General features: G+C 40.6%; 2 protein-coding genes and 2 pseudogenes across 2 annotated transcripts; all 4 read right to left on the bottom strand.

Moving 5' to 3' along the window:
* Window positions 1-445: 445 nt before the first annotated feature.
* Window positions 446-19,827, bottom strand: LOC115729936 (annotated as a pseudogene).
* Window positions 548-11,481, bottom strand: LOC115733270 (2-methylene-furan-3-one reductase-like). Its single transcript, XM_048273114.1, has 5 exons — window positions 11,229-11,481; window positions 10,818-11,126; window positions 10,483-10,642; window positions 10,045-10,326; window positions 548-638 (listed from the first exon to the last, which is right to left on the bottom strand). Exons 1-4 carry the CDS (start codon window positions 11,439-11,441, stop codon window positions 10,052-10,054), a joined length of 957 nt encoding a protein of 318 aa, XP_048129071.1. The 5' UTR covers window positions 11,442-11,481; the 3' UTR covers window positions 548-638; window positions 10,045-10,051.
* On the bottom strand, window positions 627-2,058 carry LOC125312511 (annotated as a pseudogene).
* LOC125312985 (2-methylene-furan-3-one reductase-like) lies at window positions 3,849-5,340 on the bottom strand. Its single transcript, XM_048273111.1, has 4 exons — window positions 5,128-5,340; window positions 4,717-5,025; window positions 4,382-4,541; window positions 3,849-4,225 (listed from the first exon to the last, which is right to left on the bottom strand). Exons 1-4 carry the CDS (start codon window positions 5,338-5,340, stop codon window positions 3,951-3,953), a joined length of 957 nt encoding a protein of 318 aa, XP_048129068.1. The 3' UTR covers window positions 3,849-3,950.
* Window positions 19,828-23,064: the final 3,237 nt, after the last annotated feature.

Genomic DNA, 23,064 nt, shown 5'->3' with positions numbered 1-23,064 from the left:
CAGATCCAGCTTCCCAGTGCCAGATGTAGCTGCCATTCTGGACACACCAAAAGCTTCCTTAGCTAGCTGCGTCGTTGAACCAACTGAATTCCTAACACTTTGTAAGTGAACATTTGTTTAGTCTCCTTATAAAAGCGGCAATCAGGGCAGAAATTCCTGCTTTTCGGCAGGAATTATGGACGGATTGCCATCAATAGACGACTTAAATCTTCACTCAAGGAGAAAATATTTCATGTTTTCACCGCCATCAGATAAAATACTAATGAAGGTCAAAATATAACTATCACCATGGGGAGTTGCTCTAGTGGCCACCCTTTCCGCTTGGGAAGAGAAAAGTGGGGAGTTTGATTCCCCGCCTTCTCCGGGGAGGTTGGGGGTTGGGACGTATGAGTGAGAGAGCAGGAGGATAGAACCAGATTTGCGTGCTTCACCAAAGCTCAGCTCGACAAACGCACAATATGGAGAATAGGAAAGTTGAAACCTTCCATCACACCTTTGACTCTAACCGAATTTTGTGGAAACGAGAATGCAAAAAGCAGCTGAACATACAGACAGACTAAAAAACAAGCACCATCGACTGCTAAATCAAGGACTCGGGATTAAGACCGATCCATGTGGACAGCTCTGTTTCTTTCTCTCTCTCTCTGTATTTCACGGGACGGGGTGGATCACGACTTTCCCGGTTGCCTGCTCGGTTTGAAGATACGAGAAGGCCTCGATGGCCTGCGCAAATGGGAACGGGCTCTTGGGATCGATCACCGGCTTCACCTTCCTGCTCTCCAAGAAGGGCTTCACCTTCTCCAAGGTCCAACGGTCTGAAGTTGCCGCGAAAAAGAAAGCGGGCCGTGGTAATTCCTTCCCATGTTCGACAATCGTCACCACGCTCCCTCCTGGCTTCACAGCCTTCACTGCCCGCGCACTTTGCCCTGCACATCAGGAACGTTAACTGTTTAGCCTGGCGCCAGATGGTTTCTTGTCGAGAAAGTTACAAATCACATGGAAAATCTTATCAACTACAATGGACATGTTAAACGAATCGCTTGTCTATGAACAAATAAACTTGCATAGCATCCAGATGGTAGTTTCATGCATACACAGCTATATAAAATGGGACGTCAGAAGCATCAAGGTTTCATTTATGTTCTGTTTTTACTTACCAACTGCATCATAGACAACATCGAACTTTTGTGGGAGGTCTTCAAAGTTGACTTTGGTGTAGTCAATGGCCAGATCAGCACCCAAACTCTTCAACAAATCTAGCTTCCCAGTGCTGGATGTAGCTGCTACTCTTGATGCACCAAAAACTTCCTTAGCTAGCTGTGCAATTGGACCAAAAAAAAAAAAAAAAATTTGAAACATCACACTCGATCCAGGGTACAAGTAGAATCCCCGGATCGAGTGGGTCTCACGTGAAGCCGATGCGAATCAAGAGACGTGAATTGCAGGAAAACAAACAAGGAAACAAAGACAGTACTTGTATGGCGAGTGTGTCGACACCACCAGCGCCACTCAAGACAAGGACGGACTTCCCATGAGAGAGGCCAGCTTCTTGGGCTTCAAAGCCAAGAACACCTCTTCCACGGCCGCCTACTTGGCCAACGTCCCGTCCTCATGGGCGAGCCACATAAATCCATATACCTCGTTCCCGACCTTGAGCTCCTTCACTTCGCAACCCACCTTCACCACAATGCCGGCGAGATAGTAGCCCGGCACGGCCTAATCATGCAACAAAAGGCAGGACGTAACATTGTCAGTACACGTCACAAACGAACAAAACAAACGTGACAACGTCGTCCATGCGAAATGTCAACCAACATTACCGGCAAAGCAAAGCCAGGGAGCTGGAAAACCCCGTTCACTCTCATGATGTCAGCCGGATTGAGCGCCACGGCGAGGACTCGGGGACCTCGAGCTTCGGGTCCAATCTCAATGCGGTGGCGACGTCTCCGTGCTTGCGATACACCCAAGCCTTCATCCTAGGTGGAACGACGAAATTTGCAGCCATTGTATCTGGAAATCTGTTTACTTTTCTCTGGGGTCTCCCCGTCGATCTATCTCAAGCTCAATCAGCTTTCATAGAGTGAGATAGTTATGATAAGCTCCGAAGGAGGCCAATGACATACACGATGACGTCATAATGGAGAAGCTTTATCATTGCTGACGCAAAACCGAAAAAGGGTTGACAAGTCGAAAAGGTCATTGCCAAACAAAACACAAAAAAAACCTCTAACTTTAGCATTTATAGAGATTACATATAAAATATTTTTTTATCTCATAAAAAACCTCAAACTTTGACTTTTATTCTCAATTCTACAAATCTAATATCGAAAAAAACCCTCAAGATTTAGCATCTGTTCCAATTATATTCGAAACTTTTTTTTGTCTCATAAAAATTCTCAACTTTTACTTTTATTCTAATTCTTCCACCATCATCATTCCGTCCATAGTCATCGTTAGTTAATCCTACATGACTCGAATTTTCTCACCGGACTTATCAATAAATTTTTGAGATTTAGAAAGAGTAGATTTCAAGCACGATGAGATTTTAGATCTTTCATCCAAATATATCCATATCTAGCTATTCTTTGAGCTGTTGAGTGACGAAGAAAATACGAAACATGTCGTCTTTGAGTGGCTATGTATCTCCTGGCAATATGTAGGGGAAGTAAACATAAGAGAAGTTCGGAGTTTTTTTATGTCAACTCTGCTGAGTTGTAATTCATTAACAACATGAAAATGCCACGTAAGATTAACTAATGATGATTATGGACGGAAGGCTAATGGTGGTAGAATTGAGACAAAAGTAAAAGATAAAAAAAAAATAGATATAATTGAGGCATATGCTAAAGTTGATGGTGTTTATGTTACTAACCTGATAGAATTGGGATAAAAATAAAAGTTGAATATTTTTTATGAGATAAAAAAAAATAAATATAATTGTTGTAAATGCTAAAATTGGAGGGTTTTTTTTTTGTTTGGGGGTATTGGGCCCGACTTTGGTTTTGGTCTCGGTCTCGTGGGGGTAATATGCATGCCATCACTCAAAACTGTAATTGTGCAGATGGTTCGACACAATTGTCGGAGACCCAACGGCTCTTAAGAAGTCAATCCATTTAATTACTCGACAAAGATCTTAACTTGGTTAAATTTTTTGGCTTGGAATGTTTGATTTGTAATGTACTTTTCGACCCGGAGGTTGGCAGGATAAATTTGATTTTATGTCGAGCGTGGTAAATGACCTCAGCTCGTGATGTAAATCTCATCCATTAATAAATTTACTTTCCATATGGGCTGCCTTCAAGGTTTTAGATTAGTGTAATTTAGATATACCATTGACATAATGAAATTTGAATTACAAAATAATGGGAAATATTATCCAGTAAGTTCCAAACCTATTGTATGACCGCCAATTCAGTTCTAACCTTTTCAATTTAGCGACAAGCCTTCTTACGATTTTCCAAAATAATCTTTTCGGCCAAATCTAGTCGTTCTTGCCGACGTGGACGCCGACTGCCTTTGGCAAATAGTCAAAAGTTTTAGGACTAAAACTAACTAAATTAAATAATTTAATACTGCGTTAACCATCGTATAATAGGTTTAGGATTTTTTTGGATAATTATCCCGAAACAATAGCCTTAATTAAGTGGTTATTAGAGAAATGACCTCAAAGCAGTATAATTGTTCTGACAATGAATACCCAACGTTTATGTAGTAAATCAAGTTCCATATACTTTTTAGGTCATTCTAGCGTCCCATAAATTTCCAAAATTTGTCGACATTTACCTTTATGGACAATAACTTGTTCCACACTAAGTAGAATTAAACTGGTATACAAAGAGAAGCTGAATGTACAGACGGACCAAAAGCAAACACCATCGACTACTGATCAAGGACTCGCGATTAGGACCAATCTATGTGGACAGCTCGGTTTCTTTCTCTGTGCGTGCATTTCACGGGACAGGGTGGATCACGACTTTCCCGGTTGCCCGCCCGGTTTGAAGATATGAGAAGGCCTCGATGGCCTGCGCGAACGGGAACGGGCTCTTGGGATCGATCACTGGCTTCACCTTCCCGCTCTCCAAGAAGGGCTTCACCTTCTCCAAGGTCGAACAGTCTGAAGTTGCCACGAAAGAGAAAGCGGGCGGTGGTAATTCCTTCCCATGCTCGACAATCGTCACCACGCTCCCTCCTGGCTTCACGGCCTTCACTGCCCGCGCACTTTGCCCTGCACATCAGGAGCGTTAACCGTTTAGCCTGGCGCCGGACGGTTCCTCGCCGAGAAAGTTACTAATCACGTGGAAAATCTTATCGACGAAATTGGACATTTAATAAACTTGCATTAGCATCCAGATGGTATTGTCATTCACGATCTTTTACTTACCAACTGCATCATAGACAACATCAAACTTTTCTGGGAGGTCTTCAAAGTTGACCTTGGTGTAGTCAATGGCCAGATCAGCACCCAAACTCTTCAACAAATCTAGCTTCCCAGTGCTAGATGTGGCCGCTACTCTTGATGCACCAAAAACTTCCTTAGCTAGCTGTGCAAATTGGACCAATCCAAAAAAAAAAAAAAAATTGTGAAACACCACACTCCACCAATAAAAAAAAAAAGGTCGTAGAAGTAAAGTCCTCGGATCGAGTGGTTTCCACGTGAAGTCGATTTGATTCGTAAGACATGATTCCCGGGAAACAGACAAGGAAACAAAACAGTACCTGTATCGTGATCGTGCCGACACCACCAGCTCCACCCAAGACAAGGACAGACTTGCCACGAGAGAGGCCAGCTCTTTCAAGGCCTCCGTAGGCGGTCTGAATAACCACCGGCAGAGAAGCAGCCTCCTCGAAACTCAGTTTCTTGGGCTTCAAAGCCAAGAACGCCACTTCCACGGCAGCGTACTCGGCCAGCGTTCCGTCTTTCTTGGCGTGCCACATAAATCCATATACCTCATCCCCCACCTTGAGATCCTTCACTTCGCGACCCACCTTCACCACGATGCCGGCGAGATCGTAACCCGGCACAGCCTAGTCATGCAACAAGGCACGGCATAACATCATCAGTGCACGTTATAAACAACCAAAACCAAAGTGACAACATCGTCCACGCGAAATATTGACCAAAGTTACCGGTAAAGCAGAGCCCGGGAGCTGGAAAACCCCGTTCACTCTCATGGTGTCAACCGGATTGAGCGCCGCGGCGAGTACCTTAACCAGCACCTGGCCTTCTTGCACTTCTGGGACCTCGAGCTCCGAGTCCAATCTCAACACGGTGGCGACGTCTCCATGCTCGCGGTACACCCAGGCCTTCATTTTAGCCGGAACGGCGGAATTCGCAGCCATTGTATCTGGAAATGTGTCTACTTTTCTCTAGGGTCTTCCAGTCGATCTATCTCAAGCTCAAAGCATACAAAGAGAGGACGAGGACTTCGTCAGCTTTTATAGAGGGCGACAGTTATAATAAGCTCCGAAGGCAGGAGGCTAATGACATACACGATGACGGCATAACGGCGAAGCTTCGTCACTGCTGACACAAAACCGAAAACGGTTTGACAAGTCGAAAAGGTCCTTGCCAGACAAAAGACAGGGAAGGAAACACACAGACTTCGGTCTTGGTCTCGTGGGGGGAATATGCATGCCTTCTCTCGAAACTGTAATTGTTCAGATGGCCCGACCCAATTGTCGGAGGCCCAGCGGCTCTTAAGAAGTCAATCCACTTAATTACTGGAAAAATAAAAAGATAACTTGATTAAATTTTTTGGCTGGAATATTTAATTTTGCAATGTGATTTTTTTGGCCAAAAGTCTGGCAGGATAAAAATTTTATTTTATGTCAAGCGTGGTAAAAATGACCTCATTTCATGATGCAAATCTTGTCCATTAATAACTTTATTTCCTATACGGGCTACTGTCACAGTTTTAGATTAGAGCTATTTAGATATATAATTGACATAATGAAATTTGAATTACAAGAGATAACGGGAAATAATTGTCCAATAAGTTATAGACCTATTGTATGACAAATCGATTCAATCCTAAACTTTTCAATTTGACCAATTTAGTAATTAACTTTCTTAAAAAATTCCAAAATAATCTTCTCGGCTAAATCTAACCGTTATTGCCGATGTGGACACCGACTATATCTTGGGCAAATTGTCAAAAATTTTAGAACTAAATTGACCAAATTAAAAGATTTAATACTAGATTGACCATCGTATAATAGGTTTAGGATTTTTTGGGCAATAATCCCTAAACAATAACCCTACTTATGTGGTCATTAGAGAAATGAATTCAAAGTAGGGATAATAGTATATCCAGCTAACGGTACCAAGTTAATGGGATTGTTATGACTGCCTCAAATTTTCTTGAAAAAAATGATCATCCGAGGATGATTTTATAATCACAAACCTCACCTGCGTAGGGCAACAATTCCAGTGACTTATCACATTCACTCTTTACCTCTCACAATTTGCTTCGATCAAACAGTGAAATCCTCTGTTATGCTGATCTACGCTACTCATATATTGCATCAAAACTGGTTTCAGTAGATTCAACACATACATACACACAGAGGAAATTGAGCGACCAAACAAAAATTAAAGTGAGGCAGGTCATTCATCTGTTTTTGACGATTCCAAGGAACGGAGGGTACAAAGCGTGTCCCCGGAGATGATGGAGTAGAGAGCAAAGGCCATGAAAGTGAGGATGGAGAGAGCCACGGATGCGGTTGCTATCTGCGGGGACTTGTCCTCTCCCCCAGTTCAATTCCCAGTCATCGACTCTCATTGCGGCTGATGATGATGCCGATAACAGCAGATAACTCTTTACCTGCAGCTCCCGCACACAGCAGTCGGAGCTTGAATTGGACTACAATAGGTATAGAGTGAACTCTACTTTTTCCTAACAAAGCACTGCTTGTCATCTTGGGACCTCTAATGACAGGATCCAACCTTTCTCCTTCTTAACCACTAAGACAGATTAAACTAACCAGGGAAAATCATACTCGTCCAATGACCTACTGACTTTGCCCCATTCAAAGTCGATCACGCCCTGCCAAAAGTCTTATCCATTTTACTTTAGAAAAGATCAACTTTCTGAAGGTGCAACATACACAGAAGAGAGAACAAAGAATGGACAGACAAAGGAGGCATCCTTCATAGGAAAAGGTGGGAAAAGGAGAAGTTGGAAAGAATAGTCCTAGGTGAACTCGATCAAATGGGGACCAAAAGCAAAATGATACACAAAAAGTTTAACCCCTGATCACAATTCTTATCTCTACCAACTAATTTATCGGGAGGCCCCATCTATGATGATCGATCGCAGGTCCAAAGAGTGAGTAATATCATGTGGGCCGCTGGGATGAACTAGGTACAGTACAGGCCGTCAGCATATTATTACAGCGTATGATCCGATCGCGCAACATGCGGTACAACACGACACCCAAATACATGTCGTGTATTTACATCTTGATTACTCAAAGCAAACCCCATCTTTTAGCAGCAACATTCTTCACAGATCCAGCAGCAGCAAAGAGCGAACAGGCTGCGAAACCGAACATCGGAGAGAGGGTTAGAGAAAACAGATATAGGAAAGAAATGGGCAAATATCAGAGTAACATTTGGCTTCCCAATCCTTCAATGAAGGCCCTCTCTCCCTTGTTCTTCGAGCGAGCAAACCACTTTTTTCATGCCTCCCGCTGTGGGGGGTGGATTCTCGGTTGGGTAGCCTTTAGGCACAACAAGAGCAAAGCAAAACAGAGTCAGACCACGAAGACATCCCTTTCAGTTTTAGCAGAGGACTAGGAACAAAACCCAAAAGCCAGAGAGAGAGAGAGAGAGAGAGACGATGAGTACCAGGAGGAGGCAGATTATGCTGGGGTTGTGGCGTGGCCATCTTTGGAATCAAAGACAGAAGGAACTGGTTCAATGGAGTTGTCTGAGCAGTGATTGTCAAGGGAATTCAAATCTTTTCTGTGAAGTGATGATGTCTACACAGCTCATTAGGTTGGAGGGGTGGGGGGTGTTTATATATACCCACTTTGTTGCAGACAAAGGCATCTTAATATTTTACAGTAGATTAATGGTCGGCTCTGAGGAATTCGATATGACGTGCGAAAATCTTATCTAGCCAATATAACGTTCAACTTTAATTTAAACGACTCGATCATGCAAATTGAGTTAACCAACCTAAGATGAATGAACCTAAACATGATTTCTATATGACATGGCATAACATGACATGCGAATGAACCTAAAATATTTTTTTTATCCCGTAAAAAGCCTCAAACTTTGACTTTTATTCCCAATTCTACAAATCTAATATCCAAAAAAGACCTCAAGATTTAGCATATGTCCCAATTATATTCGAAACTTTTTTGTCTCATAAAAAATTCTCAACTTTTACTTTTATTCTAATTCTACCACCGTCATTATTCCGTCCATAGTCATTGTTAGTTAATCCTACATGGCTCGAATTTTCTCACCGGACTTATCAATGAATTTTTTAGATTTAGAAATAGTATATTTCAAGCATGACGAGATTTTAGACCTTTCATCCAAATATATCCATATCTAGCTGTTCTTTGGGCTGTTGAGTGACGAAGAAAATACGAAACATGTCATCTTTGAGTGACTACGTATCTCCTAGCAATATGTAGGGGAAGTAAACAACATAAAAGAAGTTCCGAGTTTTTTTATGTCAATTTTGCTGAGTTGTAATTCATTAACAATATGAAAATGCCACGTAGGATTAACTAATGGTGATTATGGATGGAAGGCTAATAGTGGTAGAATTGAGACAAAAGTAAAAGACAAAAAAAAATTAGATATAATTGAGGCATATGCTAAAGTTGATGGTGTTTTTGTTACTAACCTGATAGAATTGGGATAAAAATAAAAATTGAATATTTTTTATGAGATACAAAAAAAATAAATATAATTGTTATAAATGCTAAAATTGGAGGGTTTTTTTTTTTTTTTGGGGTATTGGGCCCGACTTTGGTTTTGGTCTCGGTCTCGTGGGGGTAATATGCATGCCATCACTCAAAACCGTAATTGTGCAGATGGTTCGACACAATTGTCGGAGACCCAACGGCTCTTAAGAAGTCAATCCATTTAATTACTCGACAAAGATCTTAACTTGGTTAAATTTTTTGGCTTGGAATGTTTGATTTGTAATGTACTTTTCGACCCGGAGGTTGGCAGGATAAATTTGATTTTATGTCGAGCGTGGTAAATGACCTCAACTCGTGATGTAAATCTCATCCATTAATAAATTTACTTTCCATATGGGCTGCCTTCAAGGTTTTAGATTAGTGTAATTTAGATATACCATTGACATAATGAAATTTGAATTATAAAATAATGGGAAATATTATCCAGTAAATTCCAAACCTATTATATGACCGTCAATTCAGTTATAACCTTTTCAATTTAGCGACAAGCCTTCTTACGATTTTCCAAAATAATCTTTTCGGCCAAATCTAGTCGATTCTGAAGACGTGGACGCCGATTGCCTTTGGCAAATAGTCAAAAGTCTTAGGACTAAAACTGACTAAATTAAATAATTTAATATTGCATGAACCATCGTATAATAGGTTTGGGATTTTTTTGGATAATTATCCCGAAACAATAGCCTTAATTAAGAGGTTATTAGAGAAATGAACTCAAAGCAGTATAATTGTTCTGACAATGAATACCCAACGTTTATGTAGTAAATCAAGTTCCATAAACTTTTTAGGTCCTTCTAGCGTCCCATAAATTTCCAAAATTTGTCGACATTTACCTAAAACTATGGATGAGATCGGTTGCACACATAGGTAGTAACTAAACTGTCTGTCTTAACTCAATTGTAATGGTCCTAACTTGTTACACCAAAATAATTAGTAATTTACCTTTAGGGACAATAACTTGTTTCACACTATGTAGAAACTGGTATACAAAGAGAAGCCGAATGTCCAGACGGACCAACAGTAAACACCATCGACTACTGATCAAGGACTCGCGATCAGGATCGATCTATGTTTACAGCTCTATTTCTTACTCTTTATGTGTATTTCACGGGACGGGGTGGATCACGACTTTCCCGGTTGCCCGCCCGGTTTGAAGATACGAGAAGGCCTCGATGACCTGCGCGAACGGGAACGGGCTCTTGGGATCAATCACCGGCTTCACCTTCCCGCTCTCCAAGAGGGGCTTCACCTTCTCCAAGGTCCAACGGTCCGAAGTTGCTCTGAAAGAGAAAGCGGGCGGCGGTAATTCCTTGTCAAGCTCGACAATCTCCACCACGCTCCCTCCTGGCTTCACGGCCTTCACTGCCTTCGCACTTTGCCCTGCACAGCAGGAACGTTAACTGTTTAGCCTGGCGCCGGATGGTTCCTCTCCGGGAAAGTTACTAATCGCATGAAAAATCTTATCAACGAAATTGGACATTTAATAAACTTGCATTAGCATCCAGATGGTAATGTCATTCATGATCGTTTACTTACCAACTGTATCGTAGACAACATCAAACTTTTCTGGGAGGTCTTCAAAGTTGACCTTGGTGTAGTCAATGGCCAGATCAGCACCCAAACTCTTCAACAAATCTAGCTTCCCAGTGCTAGATGTAGCTGCTACTCTTGATGCACCAAAAATTTCCTTAGCTAACTGCGCAAATTGGACCAACCCAAAAAAAAAAAAAAATTTGTGAAACACCACACTCCACCAATTAAAAAAAAAAAGTGGTAGAAATAAAGTCCTCAGATCGAGTGGTTTCCACGTGAAGTCGATGTGATTCGTAAGACATGATTCCCGGGAAACAGACAAGGAAACAAAACAGTACCTGTATCGTGATCGTGCCGACACCACCAGCTCCACCCAAGACAAGGACAGACTTGCCACGAGAGAGGCCAGCTCTTTCAAGGCCTCCATAGGCGGTCTGAATAACTCCCGGCAGAGAAGCGGCCTCCTCGAAACTCAGTTTCTTGGGCTTCAAAGCCAAGAACGCCTCTTCCACGGCGGCGTACTCGGCCAGTGTCCCGTCTTTCTTGGCGTGCAACATAAATCCATATACCTCATCCCCCACCTTGAGATCCTTCACTTTGCGACCCACCTTCACCACGATGCCGGCGAGATCGTAACCCGGCACAGCCTAGTCATGCAACAAGGCACGGCATAACATCATCAGTGCACGTTATAAACGAACAATACCAAAGTGACAACATCGTCCACGTGAAATATTGACCAAAGTTACCGGTAAAGCAAAGCCCGGGGGCTGGAAAACCCCGTTCACTCTCTTGGTGTCAGCCGGATTCAGCGCCGCGGCGAGTACCTTAACCAGCACCTGGCCTTCTTGCACTTCTGGGACCTCGAGCTCCGAGTCCAATCTCAACACGGTGGCGACGTCTCCATGCTCGCGGTACACCCAAGCCTTCATTTTAGCCGGAACGGCGGAATTCGCAGCCATTGTATCTGGAAATGTGTCTACTTTTCTCTAGGGTCTTCCAGTCGATCTATCTCAAGCTCAAAGCATACAAAGAGAGGACGAGGACTTCGTCAGCTTTTATAGAGGGCGACAGTTACAGTAAGCTCCGAAGGCAGGGGGCTAATGACATACACGATGACGGCATAACGGCGAAGCTTCGTCATTGCTGACGCAAAACCGAAAACGGTTTGACAAGTCGAAAAGGTCCTTGCCAGACAAAAGACAGGGAAGGAAACACACAGACTTCGGTCTTGGTCTCGTGGGGGGAATATGCATGCCTTCTCTCGAAACTGTAATTGTTCAGATGGCCCGACCCAATTGTCGGAGGCCCAGCGGCTCTTAAGAAGTCAATCCACTTAATTACTGGAAAAATAAAAAGATAACTTGATTAAATTTTTTGGCTGGAATATTTAATTTTGCAATGTGATTTTTTTGGCCAAAAGTCTGGCAGGATAAAAATTTTATTTTATGTCAAGCGTGGTAAAAATGACCTCATTTCATGATGCAAATCTTGTCCATTAATAACTTTATTTCCTATACGGGCTACTGTCACAGTTTTAGATTAGAGCTATTTAGATATATAATTGACATAATGAAATTTGAATTACAAGAGATAACGGGAAATAATTGTCCAATAAGTTATAGACCTATTGTATGACAAATCGATTCAATCCTAAACTTTTCAATTTGACCAATTTAGTAATTAACTTTCTTAAAAAATTCCAAAATAATCTTCTCGGCTAAATCTAACCGTTATTGCCGATGTGGACACTGACTCTCTTGGGCAAATTGTCAAAAATTTTAGAACTAAATTGACCAAATTAAAAGATTTAATACTGGATTGACCATCGTATAATAGGTTTAGGATTTTTGGGGCAATAATCCCTAAACAGTAACCCTACTTATGTGGTCATTAGGGAAATGAACTCAAAGCAGGGATAATTAGTATATCCAGCTAACGGTACCAAGTTAATGGGATTGTTATGACTGCCTCAAATTTTCTTGAAAAAAATGATCATCCGAGGATGATTTTATAATCACAAACCTCACCTGCGTAGGGTAACAATTCCAGTGACTTATCACATTCACTCTTTACCTCTCACAATTTGCTTTGATCAAACAGTGAAATCCTCTGTTATGCTGATCTACGCTACTCATATATTGCATCAAAACTGCATTGAGTAGATTCAACACTTACATACACACACAGGAAATTGAACGACCAAACAAAAATTAAAGTTAAGCAGGTCATTCATCTGTTTTCGACGATTACGAGAAACGGAGGGTACAAAGCGTGTCACTGGAGAGGATGGAGTAGAGAGCAAAGGCCATGAAAGCGAGGATGGAGAGAGCCACGGATGCGGTTGCCATCTGCGGGGACTTGCCCTCTTCCCCAGTTCAATTCCCAGTCATCAACTCTCATTGCGGCTGATGACGATGCCGATAACAGCGGATAACTCTTTACCTGCAGCTCCCGCACACAGCAGTCGGAGCTTGAACTACAATAGGTATAGAGTGGACTCTACTTTTTCCTAACAAAGCACTGCTTGTCATCTTGGGACCTCTAATGACAGGGTCCAACCTTTCTCCTCCTTAACCACTAAGACAGATTAAACCAACCAGGGAAAATCATACTCGTCCAATGACCTACTGACTTTGCCCCATTCAAAGTCGATCACGCCCTGCCAAAAAGTCTTATCCATTTTACTTTAGAAAAGATCAACTTTCTGAAGGTGCAACATACACAGAAGAGAGAACAAAGAATGGACAGACAAAGGAGGCATCCTTCATAGGAAAAGGTGGGAAAAGGAGAAGTTGGAAAGAATAGTCCTAGGTGAACTCGATCAAATGGGGACCAAAAGCAAAATGATACACAAAAAGTTTAACCCCTGATCACAATTCTTATCTCTACCAACTAATTTATCAGGAGGCCCCATCTATGATGGTCGATCGCAGGTCCAAAGAGTGAGTAATATCATGTGGGCCGCTGGGATGAACTAGGTACAGTACAGGCCGTCAGCAAATTATTACAGCGTATGATCTGATCGCACAACATGCGGTACAACACGACACCCAAATACATGTCATATATTTACATCTTGATTACTCAAAGCAAACCCCATCTTTTAGCAGCAACATTCTTCACAGATCCAGCAGCAGCAAAGAGCGAACAGGCTGCGAAACCGAACATCGGAGAGAGGGTTAGAGAAAACAGATATAGGAAAGAAATGGGCAAATATCAGAGTAACATTTGGCTTCCCAATCCTTCAATGAAGGCCCTCTCTCCCTTGTTCTTCGAGCGAGCAAACCACTTTTTTCATGCCTCCCGCTGTGGGCGGTGGATTCTCGGTTGGGTAGCCTTTAGGCACAACAAGAGCAAAGCAAAACAGAGTCAGACATAATGACAAGCATATATGACATGGCATAACATGACATGCCAATGATGTGTGCAAACATGCAATTTGTCAACGTGCGATATGCATATAATGAAGTGTGCTAAAATGAGATACGTGAACATGATGACATAAAAGCCATGCAATGTTCGAAAACACGTTGACGTATGAGTACATGATATTCGAAAAAATATAGTAGGCGAAATACAATATGATATGCGTGATAACATGTGATAATGCAAACGTAAGATGTGCAAAGCATGGATTTGCGCTAGCCTATATGAGATGCAAAGTGATATGTCAAGATATGGCTGAGATAATGTGAAAATATGCGGAAAGATATGCAAGACCAAATTTTACGATTTTCTCCTTGAAGTTTCGGCAATATGGGATATGCATGATATGAGATAGACAAGACATTTCTGATCTTTTTCTTTTGAATTTTCGGCTACAAGGAATAAGATATGCATTGAAGATTTTTATTATCCCGATTTATATTCTAAAGGTTTCAATGAGATAAGGAAACCTGATCTTCTTAAAAACTTCAACCATATAGGGTTTCTCAGAAATCATATCTTACTAAAATTTTCAAGTAATTTTTGATACATGGCAAATCAAATCAAAGTAATATCAATCATCATGCAATCCATTATTCCAAAGTAAGATAGCAATCGACAAGATCCCAACATGAACATCCATTCTTTCAAATGTTTGCAAATTGTGATACCTAAAATCGGCTTATGAAGATAGCGAATCAAATCTAAATTTTGGCGACGAATTCACTCACTCACGAATTGAGGAGGGACAAGTCAAGCCTTCCACTGATCCACTTAGCCATTCTTTGTGAATAATGATGCGTCACAACATCAGGGATTAAATCTCATGTGGCAGTAGTTTGATTTGAAGAGGAGCTGCAGCACTTGGTCAAGGACAATCTTCCAAGGAAGAACGAGCAGTACCCCCTTCTTTCTCTGACCTCTGTTTTCTCAAAATCAGCCGTGTATTATAATTGTGTGTTATAGAACAAACAGGGTTTTCACAACTTTCGTTTAATTATGAAACAGTCCCTCAACTTTGGATAATCGTAATTTGATCTGGAAACAAAATATTTTATTTCATAAAGCCTTTTTCTTAATTAATGAGCATATTTAATTAAAAGGCTTTTTTCCCAAACTAAACATCAAATGAGCTGATTTAGGCTCAAATTAAGCCTTGAGACTAGGAAAGACAAGGCCAAAATGAACCGGGGCCGGGAATTGGCCCTTTGACTGGGCCCACGGTTCTGACCCGATTTTTTTTTTCAAAAAAAAAAAAAAAGGAGGCCCGAGGAAAAAGAACCGTTGGGCTTAGGAACCGGCGGTTCCATGGAACCGGCCACGTCTAATACCTTCCATAAGACATGGCCGGTTCTTCGGAATCGCCGATTCCGGTTCAGGAACCGGCCCTTGAAGGAGCCGGTTCCAGTTCCGAACCGGAACCGGCGGTTCCGGGTTGATTCCGATTTTATTTTTTATTTTTTATTTTTAAAATAATAAATAATAAAATAAACATAATAAATTATAAATTATAATCAAATTGTACATTGTAATAAAATGTGGGGGAAAAAAAGAGAGAGGAGGAATAGGCTTGAATTTAATGAATTATCATTAAGCGCTTACATATCTTTTTGGAAATAGAAGAATCAAAGCTCATGTAGTTCTTTTACCTTTGATAATCCCAACTTGTCTCATCGCCAATCGTCGCTACCCGTTGCGGTACCCGTGGTGGTGGTATCTCCACAATTCTCACTAAAAAATTCATGCTCTCGATACAGCTCTTGGTGTCGAAATTTAGCTTTCGTCTAATCATCGACACAAGCTTGAGCTTCCATAGATTCCGGGCTTAATCTTGAACGGCAAGAGTCCAAAACTAATCCTCCAGCGCTAAATGCTTGTTCAACTGCAACCGTTGAAGAAGGGGTTGCCAATATCCGGTGAGCGATGAGGGCGAGAACTGGGTAATCGATTGAGTGACTCTTCTACTACTTTAGGATTTGGAAATCTGTACTATGTTCTGCATCACGAAACTCAAATTGAGTGGTTAAATATTTTTCTAATTCAGAAATACTACTTGTTGCCCCTTTTTATTTTTTTTTATTTTTTTGCCTACTTTTGAGCGTATTGTACCTTCTACTAAGTGAACTGTCGGCTTCGCTACGTGAGGCGATAGATTGTAAAGATCCAAAATCACTTAAAACATATCTAGTACAAAATTCTCCATATAATACTATTATAGATTCTTTAAGATCTCATTGTATATTTGAAATATCTATTGAATCTTCCAAATGTAAACGATCATGATAATACACATTCAAATAATCTAGTAAACCGTCTAATTTAATACGTGGATCAAAAACAATACCAACTAAATAGACAAGAGGAATTTAGAATTAATAATGCAACCATTTTTCTAGTAAACCATCTAATTCGGTATCTTTTTCATATTAACTAAAAACACTACCAATATTAACACACTCTATTAAAAATAAATGTGTAGTAGGATAATAAATACCAGATAAAGTATTAGTAGCATCATTAAAAATTTTCAAAAAATCTAATATTTTTTAGCAAACGTCCAAATATTGCGGAAGTAAAGTAATTTCGGGAATATTTTATGAAATAAACATACATAATAAATCTTTGTAATCAAAAGTTTGACGAAGCAACTCGTAGGTAAAATTTCAACGAGTCGGAATATCTTTTGGAAACCTTTTTGCCTTTCTCTCATGTTGTTTACAAAATTTTCCCCATGCTTTCATAAAATGTGCACGACTCCATAAAAATTTAATTGCACCCTTTATTGGGACAAGAGAGGTGTCAAGAGTTCGTAAACCATCTTGTACACATAAATTTAAAACATGGCAAGCACATCTAATGTGAAAAAATTGTCCGCCAAAAGAGGGTTTGCAAATATTTTCTAATTTGGGAATGAAAGCGGTATTTGCGGCGACATTATCAAAACCAATTGAAAATATTTTATTTATCAAATTATATTCTTCTAAAACTTGCCTAATTATTCTATAAATATTATAAGCCGAATGTTTTTCATCAAAAACTCGAAATGCAATAAGTCTTTTTTGAATGGTCCAGTTGTCACCTATCCAATGACACGTGACACCCATATAAGAATGAATTTGCCAAGGATCACTCCAAATATCGCTACCTAAATGTGCTTGTCTATTGAATTCCGCAAAAAATTTTGCTAAAGATTTTTTTGTTTTTTATAAAGATGAAAAAATTTGCATTTAACACTACTTTTTGGAATAGTTAGTGCTTGCGGAACCAACCCAGTATTTATCAAATATTTCAAATTAAAAGTTTCACCAGTAGTAAACGGAGCATGATCAAGGGCAACATATTCAGCTAATGTTTGTTTATAAAGTGCATCGGTGTAACTGAATAAAGGATGATGATTAGAATTGGCGTACTCGGAAATTTGTTGTTGCGTAGTGTCGATCTCTGCTTGCGTTGGATATTTTTTCGTCGGATGCCGACGGAATGTTCCGTAGCCGTCTCTTTTCGTAAATTTGTATGTTTGCGAACAATATTTACAATTTATATTATATTTACCTTCGCTTTCATCACGTACCTTGTTGAAGTGCAGCCACAAGTCGGATGTACTCTCTCGCCTCTTCCGTTCCGGCTCATTTGTCATCGACGTTTCTTCAACACCGGTAGGAAGATGAAGACTTTCTTGTGTTGGGATGTGCTCGACGTTCGAAATCGGAACAACGTTGATATTATCATCGTCGTCTTCCCAACATGCATACTCACGAGGATCATATTCGGGAATAGGATACTCGGAATCTCCTATAGTCATATTGCCCTTTCTAGTATTTTTGCTTCCACTTGCCATTTTTGAGAGAATTAATCGGAAATCCGATTGAGAGAATTGAGGCGGGAATGAGAGAATTGAGCGGACTGAGCGAATTTGAGAGAATTTGTGAGAAAAATGAAAGGGGGAGAATAGGTATTTATAGAGAAGAAATAAAAACAAATCAATTTTTTTTATTAAAACCCGTAACGGTCAATTTGGTGGTTGCATAGCAACGGCTCTTTTGGGGCGGGGCCCGGGGGGTTGTGGTGGGGCAAAGAGCCCAACGGCTCTTTGCCCCACCGGCCCACCTTTTTTCTTTTTAAAATGAACTGGTCGAAACCGGCGGTTCCAGGCCGGTTCCAACAATTATGGAACCGTGAGCCCGGTCAAGGGCCTGTTCCAAGCCAGTCAACGGGCCGATTCCGGGCCCCGGTTCCAGTTTAGCCACGTCTACCTTCCATCACACGTAACTCTTAACCGCCCTATGTAGCAACCAGTATACAAAGAGAAGCTGAACATACAAACAAACCAAAAACAAGCACCATCGACTGCTAATCAAGGACTCGTGATTAAGACCGATCCATGTGGACAGCTCTGCTTCTTTCTCTGTGTGTGTATTTCATGGGACGGGGTGGATCACGACTTTCCCGGTTGCTCGCTCGGTTTGAAGATGCGAGAAGGCCTCGATGACTTGCTCGAATGGGAACGGGCTCTTGGGATCGATCACCGGCTTCACCTTCCCGCTCTCCAAGAAGGGCTTCACCTTCTCCAAGGTCGAACGGTCTGAAGTTCCAATGAAAGAGAAAGCGGGCGGTGGTAATTCCCTCCCATGATCAACAATCGTCACCACGCTCCTTCCTGGCTTCACAGCCTTCACTGCCTGCTCACTTGGCCTTGCACAGTAGGGATATTAACTGTTCAGCCTGGCGCCGAACGGTTCCTCGTCGAGAAAGTTACTAATCACATGGAAGATCTTATCAACAAAAATGGACGTCATTAACGAATCGATTGTCTGCGAACAAATAAACTCGCATGGCATCCAGATGGTAATGTCATTCATGATCTTTTACTTACCAACTGCATCATAGACAACATCAAACTTTTCTGGGAGGTCTTCAAAGTTGACTTTGGTGTAGTCAATGGCCAGATCAGCACCCAAACTCTTCAACAAATCTAGCTTCCCAGCGCTGGATGTAGCAGCTACTCTTGATGCACCAAAAACTTCCTTAGCTAGATGCGCAAATTGGACCACACTCCAATTTTTTTTTTTTTTTTTTAAAGTTGGTAGAAGTAGAGTCCATGAGTCAAGTGGGTCCCACATGAAGCCGATGCGATTTGTGAGACATGATTTGCGGGACAACGGAGAAGGAAACAAAAACAGTACCTGTATCGTGATTGTGCCGACGCCACCAGCGCCACCCAAGATAAGGACGGACTTGCCACGAGAGAGGCCAGCTCTTTCAAGGCCTCCGTAAGCGGTCTGAATGACCAACGGCAGAGAAGCGGCCTCCTCGAAACTCAGCTTCTCCTCGAAACTCAGCTTCTTGGGCTTCAGAGCCAAGAATGACTCTTCCTCGACCGCGTACTCGGCCAGCGTCCCGTCTTTATTGGCGTGCACCATACATCCGTATACCTCGTCCCCAACCTTGAGCTCCTTCACTTCGCGACCCACCTTCACCACCATGCCTGCGAGATCGTAGCCTGGCACGGCCTAATCACGAAAAAAAAGGCGGTGGCATAACATTATCAGTACATGTTATACACGAACAAGACGACAAGAACAACATCGTACCCGTGAAATATTGACCAAAATTACCGGTAAAGCAAAGCCCGGGAGCTGGTAAACCCCGTTCACTCTCATGATGTCGATTGGATTGAGCGCGGCGGCGACGACTTTAACGAGCACCTGGCCTTCTCGCACTTTTGGGGACTTCGAGTTCCGGGTCCAATCCCAGCACGGTGGCGATGTCTCCATGCTCGCGATACACCCATGCCTTCATTCTGGTCGGAACGGCGAAATTCTTGGCCATCGGAAACGAATGGACCAATTTGGTATCCAGGAAATCTTTTTATTTTTATCTGGGTTATCTTGGTCGATCTATATCAATCTCATAAGCATACAAGAGAGGGTGAGGGACTTAAGTTAGCTTTTACAGAGTGCGATGGCTATAACTATAAGCTCCGGAGGATGCTAATGACATAGAGGATGACGTCATAAGGAGAAGCTTTGTCATTGCTGACGCAAAACCGAGAAAGGGCTGACCAAGTCGAAATGGTCGTGCCAGATAAAAGACAAAAGAGAAACACACGACTGCGGCCTCTTGGTCTAATGGGGAAATATGCAGCCATCTCTCAAAACTGTAATCGTGCAAATGGTTCGACATACAAATGTCGGAGACCCAATGGCTCGTAAGAATTCAATCCAATTAATTACTCGAGAAAACGGATGAACTTGGTTAAATTTTATTTTCTATATGGGGTGCTTTCACAGTTTTATATTAGAGCAATTTAGATATACCATTGACATACGAAATTTGAATTACACAATAAGGGGAAATATTGTCCTCTAAGTCATACACCTATTGAATGATGGCTGCTTCGGTCCTAAACTTTTCAATTTTATCAATTTATTTCAAAAAATTCATCACATTTTCTAATGTAATTCTTCTAGCCAAATTTATTTTTTATTGCCGATGTGGACGTTGGCCGTATTTAGCAAATTGCCAATAGGTTTAGAACTAAATTGGCCAAATAAAAAAATTCAATACTGAATTGACCATTGTACTTTTAGATAATTATCCCCAAACAATAACCCTACTTAGGTGGTTATTAGAGAAATGAACTCAAAGCAGTGATATTGGTGTAATTGTTTCCATGTACCTTTTAGTTCCTTCTAGATAATTATTTCTAGTCTATTGTCTACCCAACATTTCTAGTCTTTTTAGATAAATTCAAGTGGCAGCGGCTAGCATAATGCTGGGTTAAAGAAGGACCGTCGAAAGGTCAAATGTTTCTACAACAATTATTTCTTAGGAAACCGTAAAACTTACGAGATTTCGTTTGTTCGCGAAAAATGAATGATTTAAAAAAATATTTTTCTAAAAACAATTTGCTGTATCATTTTTTTTTTTTTTGAAATCTCTTGTATCAGTTATATCTACGAACGAATAACAATTATTTCCGCCATCCACAAAATTATTGAGACATAAATTCTTGTCAATATTGAAAATATTTTCTTTTGACTAATTATTTTTAAGCGATATAGGCGATCATTTTTAGAAAAATATATTTCAAATCATTCATTTTTTAGAGACAAATCCGTTGTTCTTTCCATTATTGCAGTTAAGACACAATCAATAATTCTTACTTACTTGCAATCAAAGAAGCAGAGACTAACGAATCTTTGTCCATAGTAATGTTTTCATCGATTACGAGATCCTAAATAATTGGAAGTTCGCTGGAGAATAATATTCAATATTTTAAAAGTTGCAATTGAATCCCTCATATATTAGTATTATTTGAATATGATCACTTTGATTTGTTTTTTAAAATAAAACAAACAAATCATTCTTATCTTGTGGCTTCTTTGTATAATAAAAATATGAAATCTGTTAAGTGCAAAAAATTATCCAAAAAGTCTTAGACCTATTGTATAGCTACCAATTCAGTCCTAAACTTTTTTGGTTGATCTAAATTATCAACAGGAATTAGGGCAGCAGCAGCAACCTTAACAAGGGCCCTGATCTTCCTTAATCTCCGGAACCCCAACATCTGAATGTAGGTTCGAGACATTGATGGGGTTCCCACGTTCGGCATAGACCGAAGCCTTGATCTTGGAGGGGATGGTGAAATATTTTGAATAGGAAGCCATTGAACGAGCAAAAGCCAAGCTAAGTAATCGTGTGTGGATTGGTGGGAAAATAGAAGAGAATTAGAATTTTTTGGTTGAGTCTTGGCACTTGAAGTGGACTCTCCTCTTGTCAATTTGTATTTATTGTTTTAAGGTAGGGGGTGGATGAGGTTGATTATGATAGATTGGTGAAGCTTGACTTTGCTTTTAAGCATCTTGGAATCGACACAATGTACATACACACGGATGTGGTCCAAGTTCAGTATGTCTAAATGCAATGTGTACGGGTGAACTCCACCGTTTGATGACGATGGTGTGGACATTCTTCCGGATGGATTTGGGTGGCTCCTATAACGCATAGTTAGTCGTACTAGCATGGCTCCTCAATTCAATTTTAAACTTATTGTGCGAATATCAACTCGGTCGTAACGAAGTAAATTAAAGAACGCTCAAATTAGTAGAATTGACGCTCCTCTAGTGCTTCTTCAAAGTGGCACTCCACTTGTCTTTGAGTGAAACTAACTACATAAAACGAACTCTTCAATTCGAGATGCTTCCAGACAACAACAAAAAAGAAAGAAAATTCGAGATGCTTCGGACATCAAACTTAGTTCTTAGGCTTCTTAACAAATAATGGGTTTTGGTTGGCTTGGGACAACAAACGAATTACTCAATTCAAGTTATAAACTGAATTAGTTCAAAGCAAATGCCAAAATCAATTTGATCCCGTTTCCAATTGTATTATAAAGCCCAGTGTTAAACACACGCTTCTCTTTCCTTATAAATTTTCCTTTTGACCCTCCTTTTCACCATATTTTTCCGGAGAAACTGTTATTGCTATCAAAGCTTGGAGGAGTGGCAAAAGAGGCCAAGGAGAGGATGGATGAGTCCCAAATCTATTGTAATTATGTCAATTCAATCATAAATATTTTGCATTTGTATTAATTCAATCCTTACAGCCCATTTCGGTCGAAAATTACTGATGTGTTGTGGCCGACGCTGACAAGGCAACCTTTAATAATATTAAAATTTTTAAAGTTTTTAATATTTTTCTTTTTTGTTTTTATTTTCCTTACTTTTTTCAGAGATAAACACATCAAAAGTCCTAAATTTTGTCACGAAAGTTCAATTGAGTCTTAAAACTTTTTAAAAGTGTAATCAAATCATAAAACTTGTCAAATCGATAAAATCAAGTCCTTCTGTTGATTACACTTTTTTAAAAGTTTTAGAACTCAATTACATTTTTATGACAAGTTTTAAGACTTAATTGCAACTTTTGAAAGTTTTAGGGCTCGATTGCACTTTCGTAACAAATTTTAGAGTTCAATTGCACTTTTAAAAGTTTTAGAGTTCAATTGCACTTTGTGACAAATTTTATGACTTCCAATGCACTTATCTCATTTTTTTATCCCCTAGTGAGGGTCATCGGCCTTGGTCGAGGGCCACGACACCCTCGTTTGGCCAAAGTTGGCAAGGGCGTCACGGCCCTCATCGAGTCTTCGCGAGG

Source organism: Rhodamnia argentea, chromosome 11 (assembly GCF_020921035.1).
Source record: "Rhodamnia argentea isolate NSW1041297 chromosome 11, ASM2092103v1, whole genome shotgun sequence".
Classification (NCBI taxonomy): Eukaryota; Viridiplantae; Streptophyta; class Magnoliopsida; order Myrtales; family Myrtaceae; genus Rhodamnia; species Rhodamnia argentea.
This window is presented reverse-complemented; position numbering and strand designations above follow the sequence as displayed.

Coding starts and splice junctions, on each gene's coding strand:
- LOC125312985 (XM_048273111.1), bottom strand. CDS start 5,340: ATGGCTGCGAATTCCGCCGTTCCGGCTAAAATGAAGGCCTGGGTGTAC. Junction 5,026..5,127: donor TCCCGGGCTCTGCTTTACCG/GTAACTTTGGTC, acceptor TTGCATGACTAG/GCTGTGCCGGGTTACGATCT. Junction 4,226..4,381: donor TGTTGTCTATGATGCAGTTG/GTAAGTAAAAGA, acceptor CCTGATGTGCAG/GGCAAAGTGCGCGGGCAGTG.
- LOC115733270 (XM_048273114.1), bottom strand. CDS start 11,441: ATGGCTGCGAATTCCGCCGTTCCGGCTAAAATGAAGGCTTGGGTGTAC. Junction 10,643..10,817: donor TCGGCACGATCACGATACAG/GTACTGTTTTGT, acceptor CAATTTGCGCAG/TTAGCTAAGGAAATTTTTGG. Junction 10,327..10,482: donor TGTTGTCTACGATACAGTTG/GTAAGTAAACGA, acceptor CCTGCTGTGCAG/GGCAAAGTGCGAAGGCAGTG.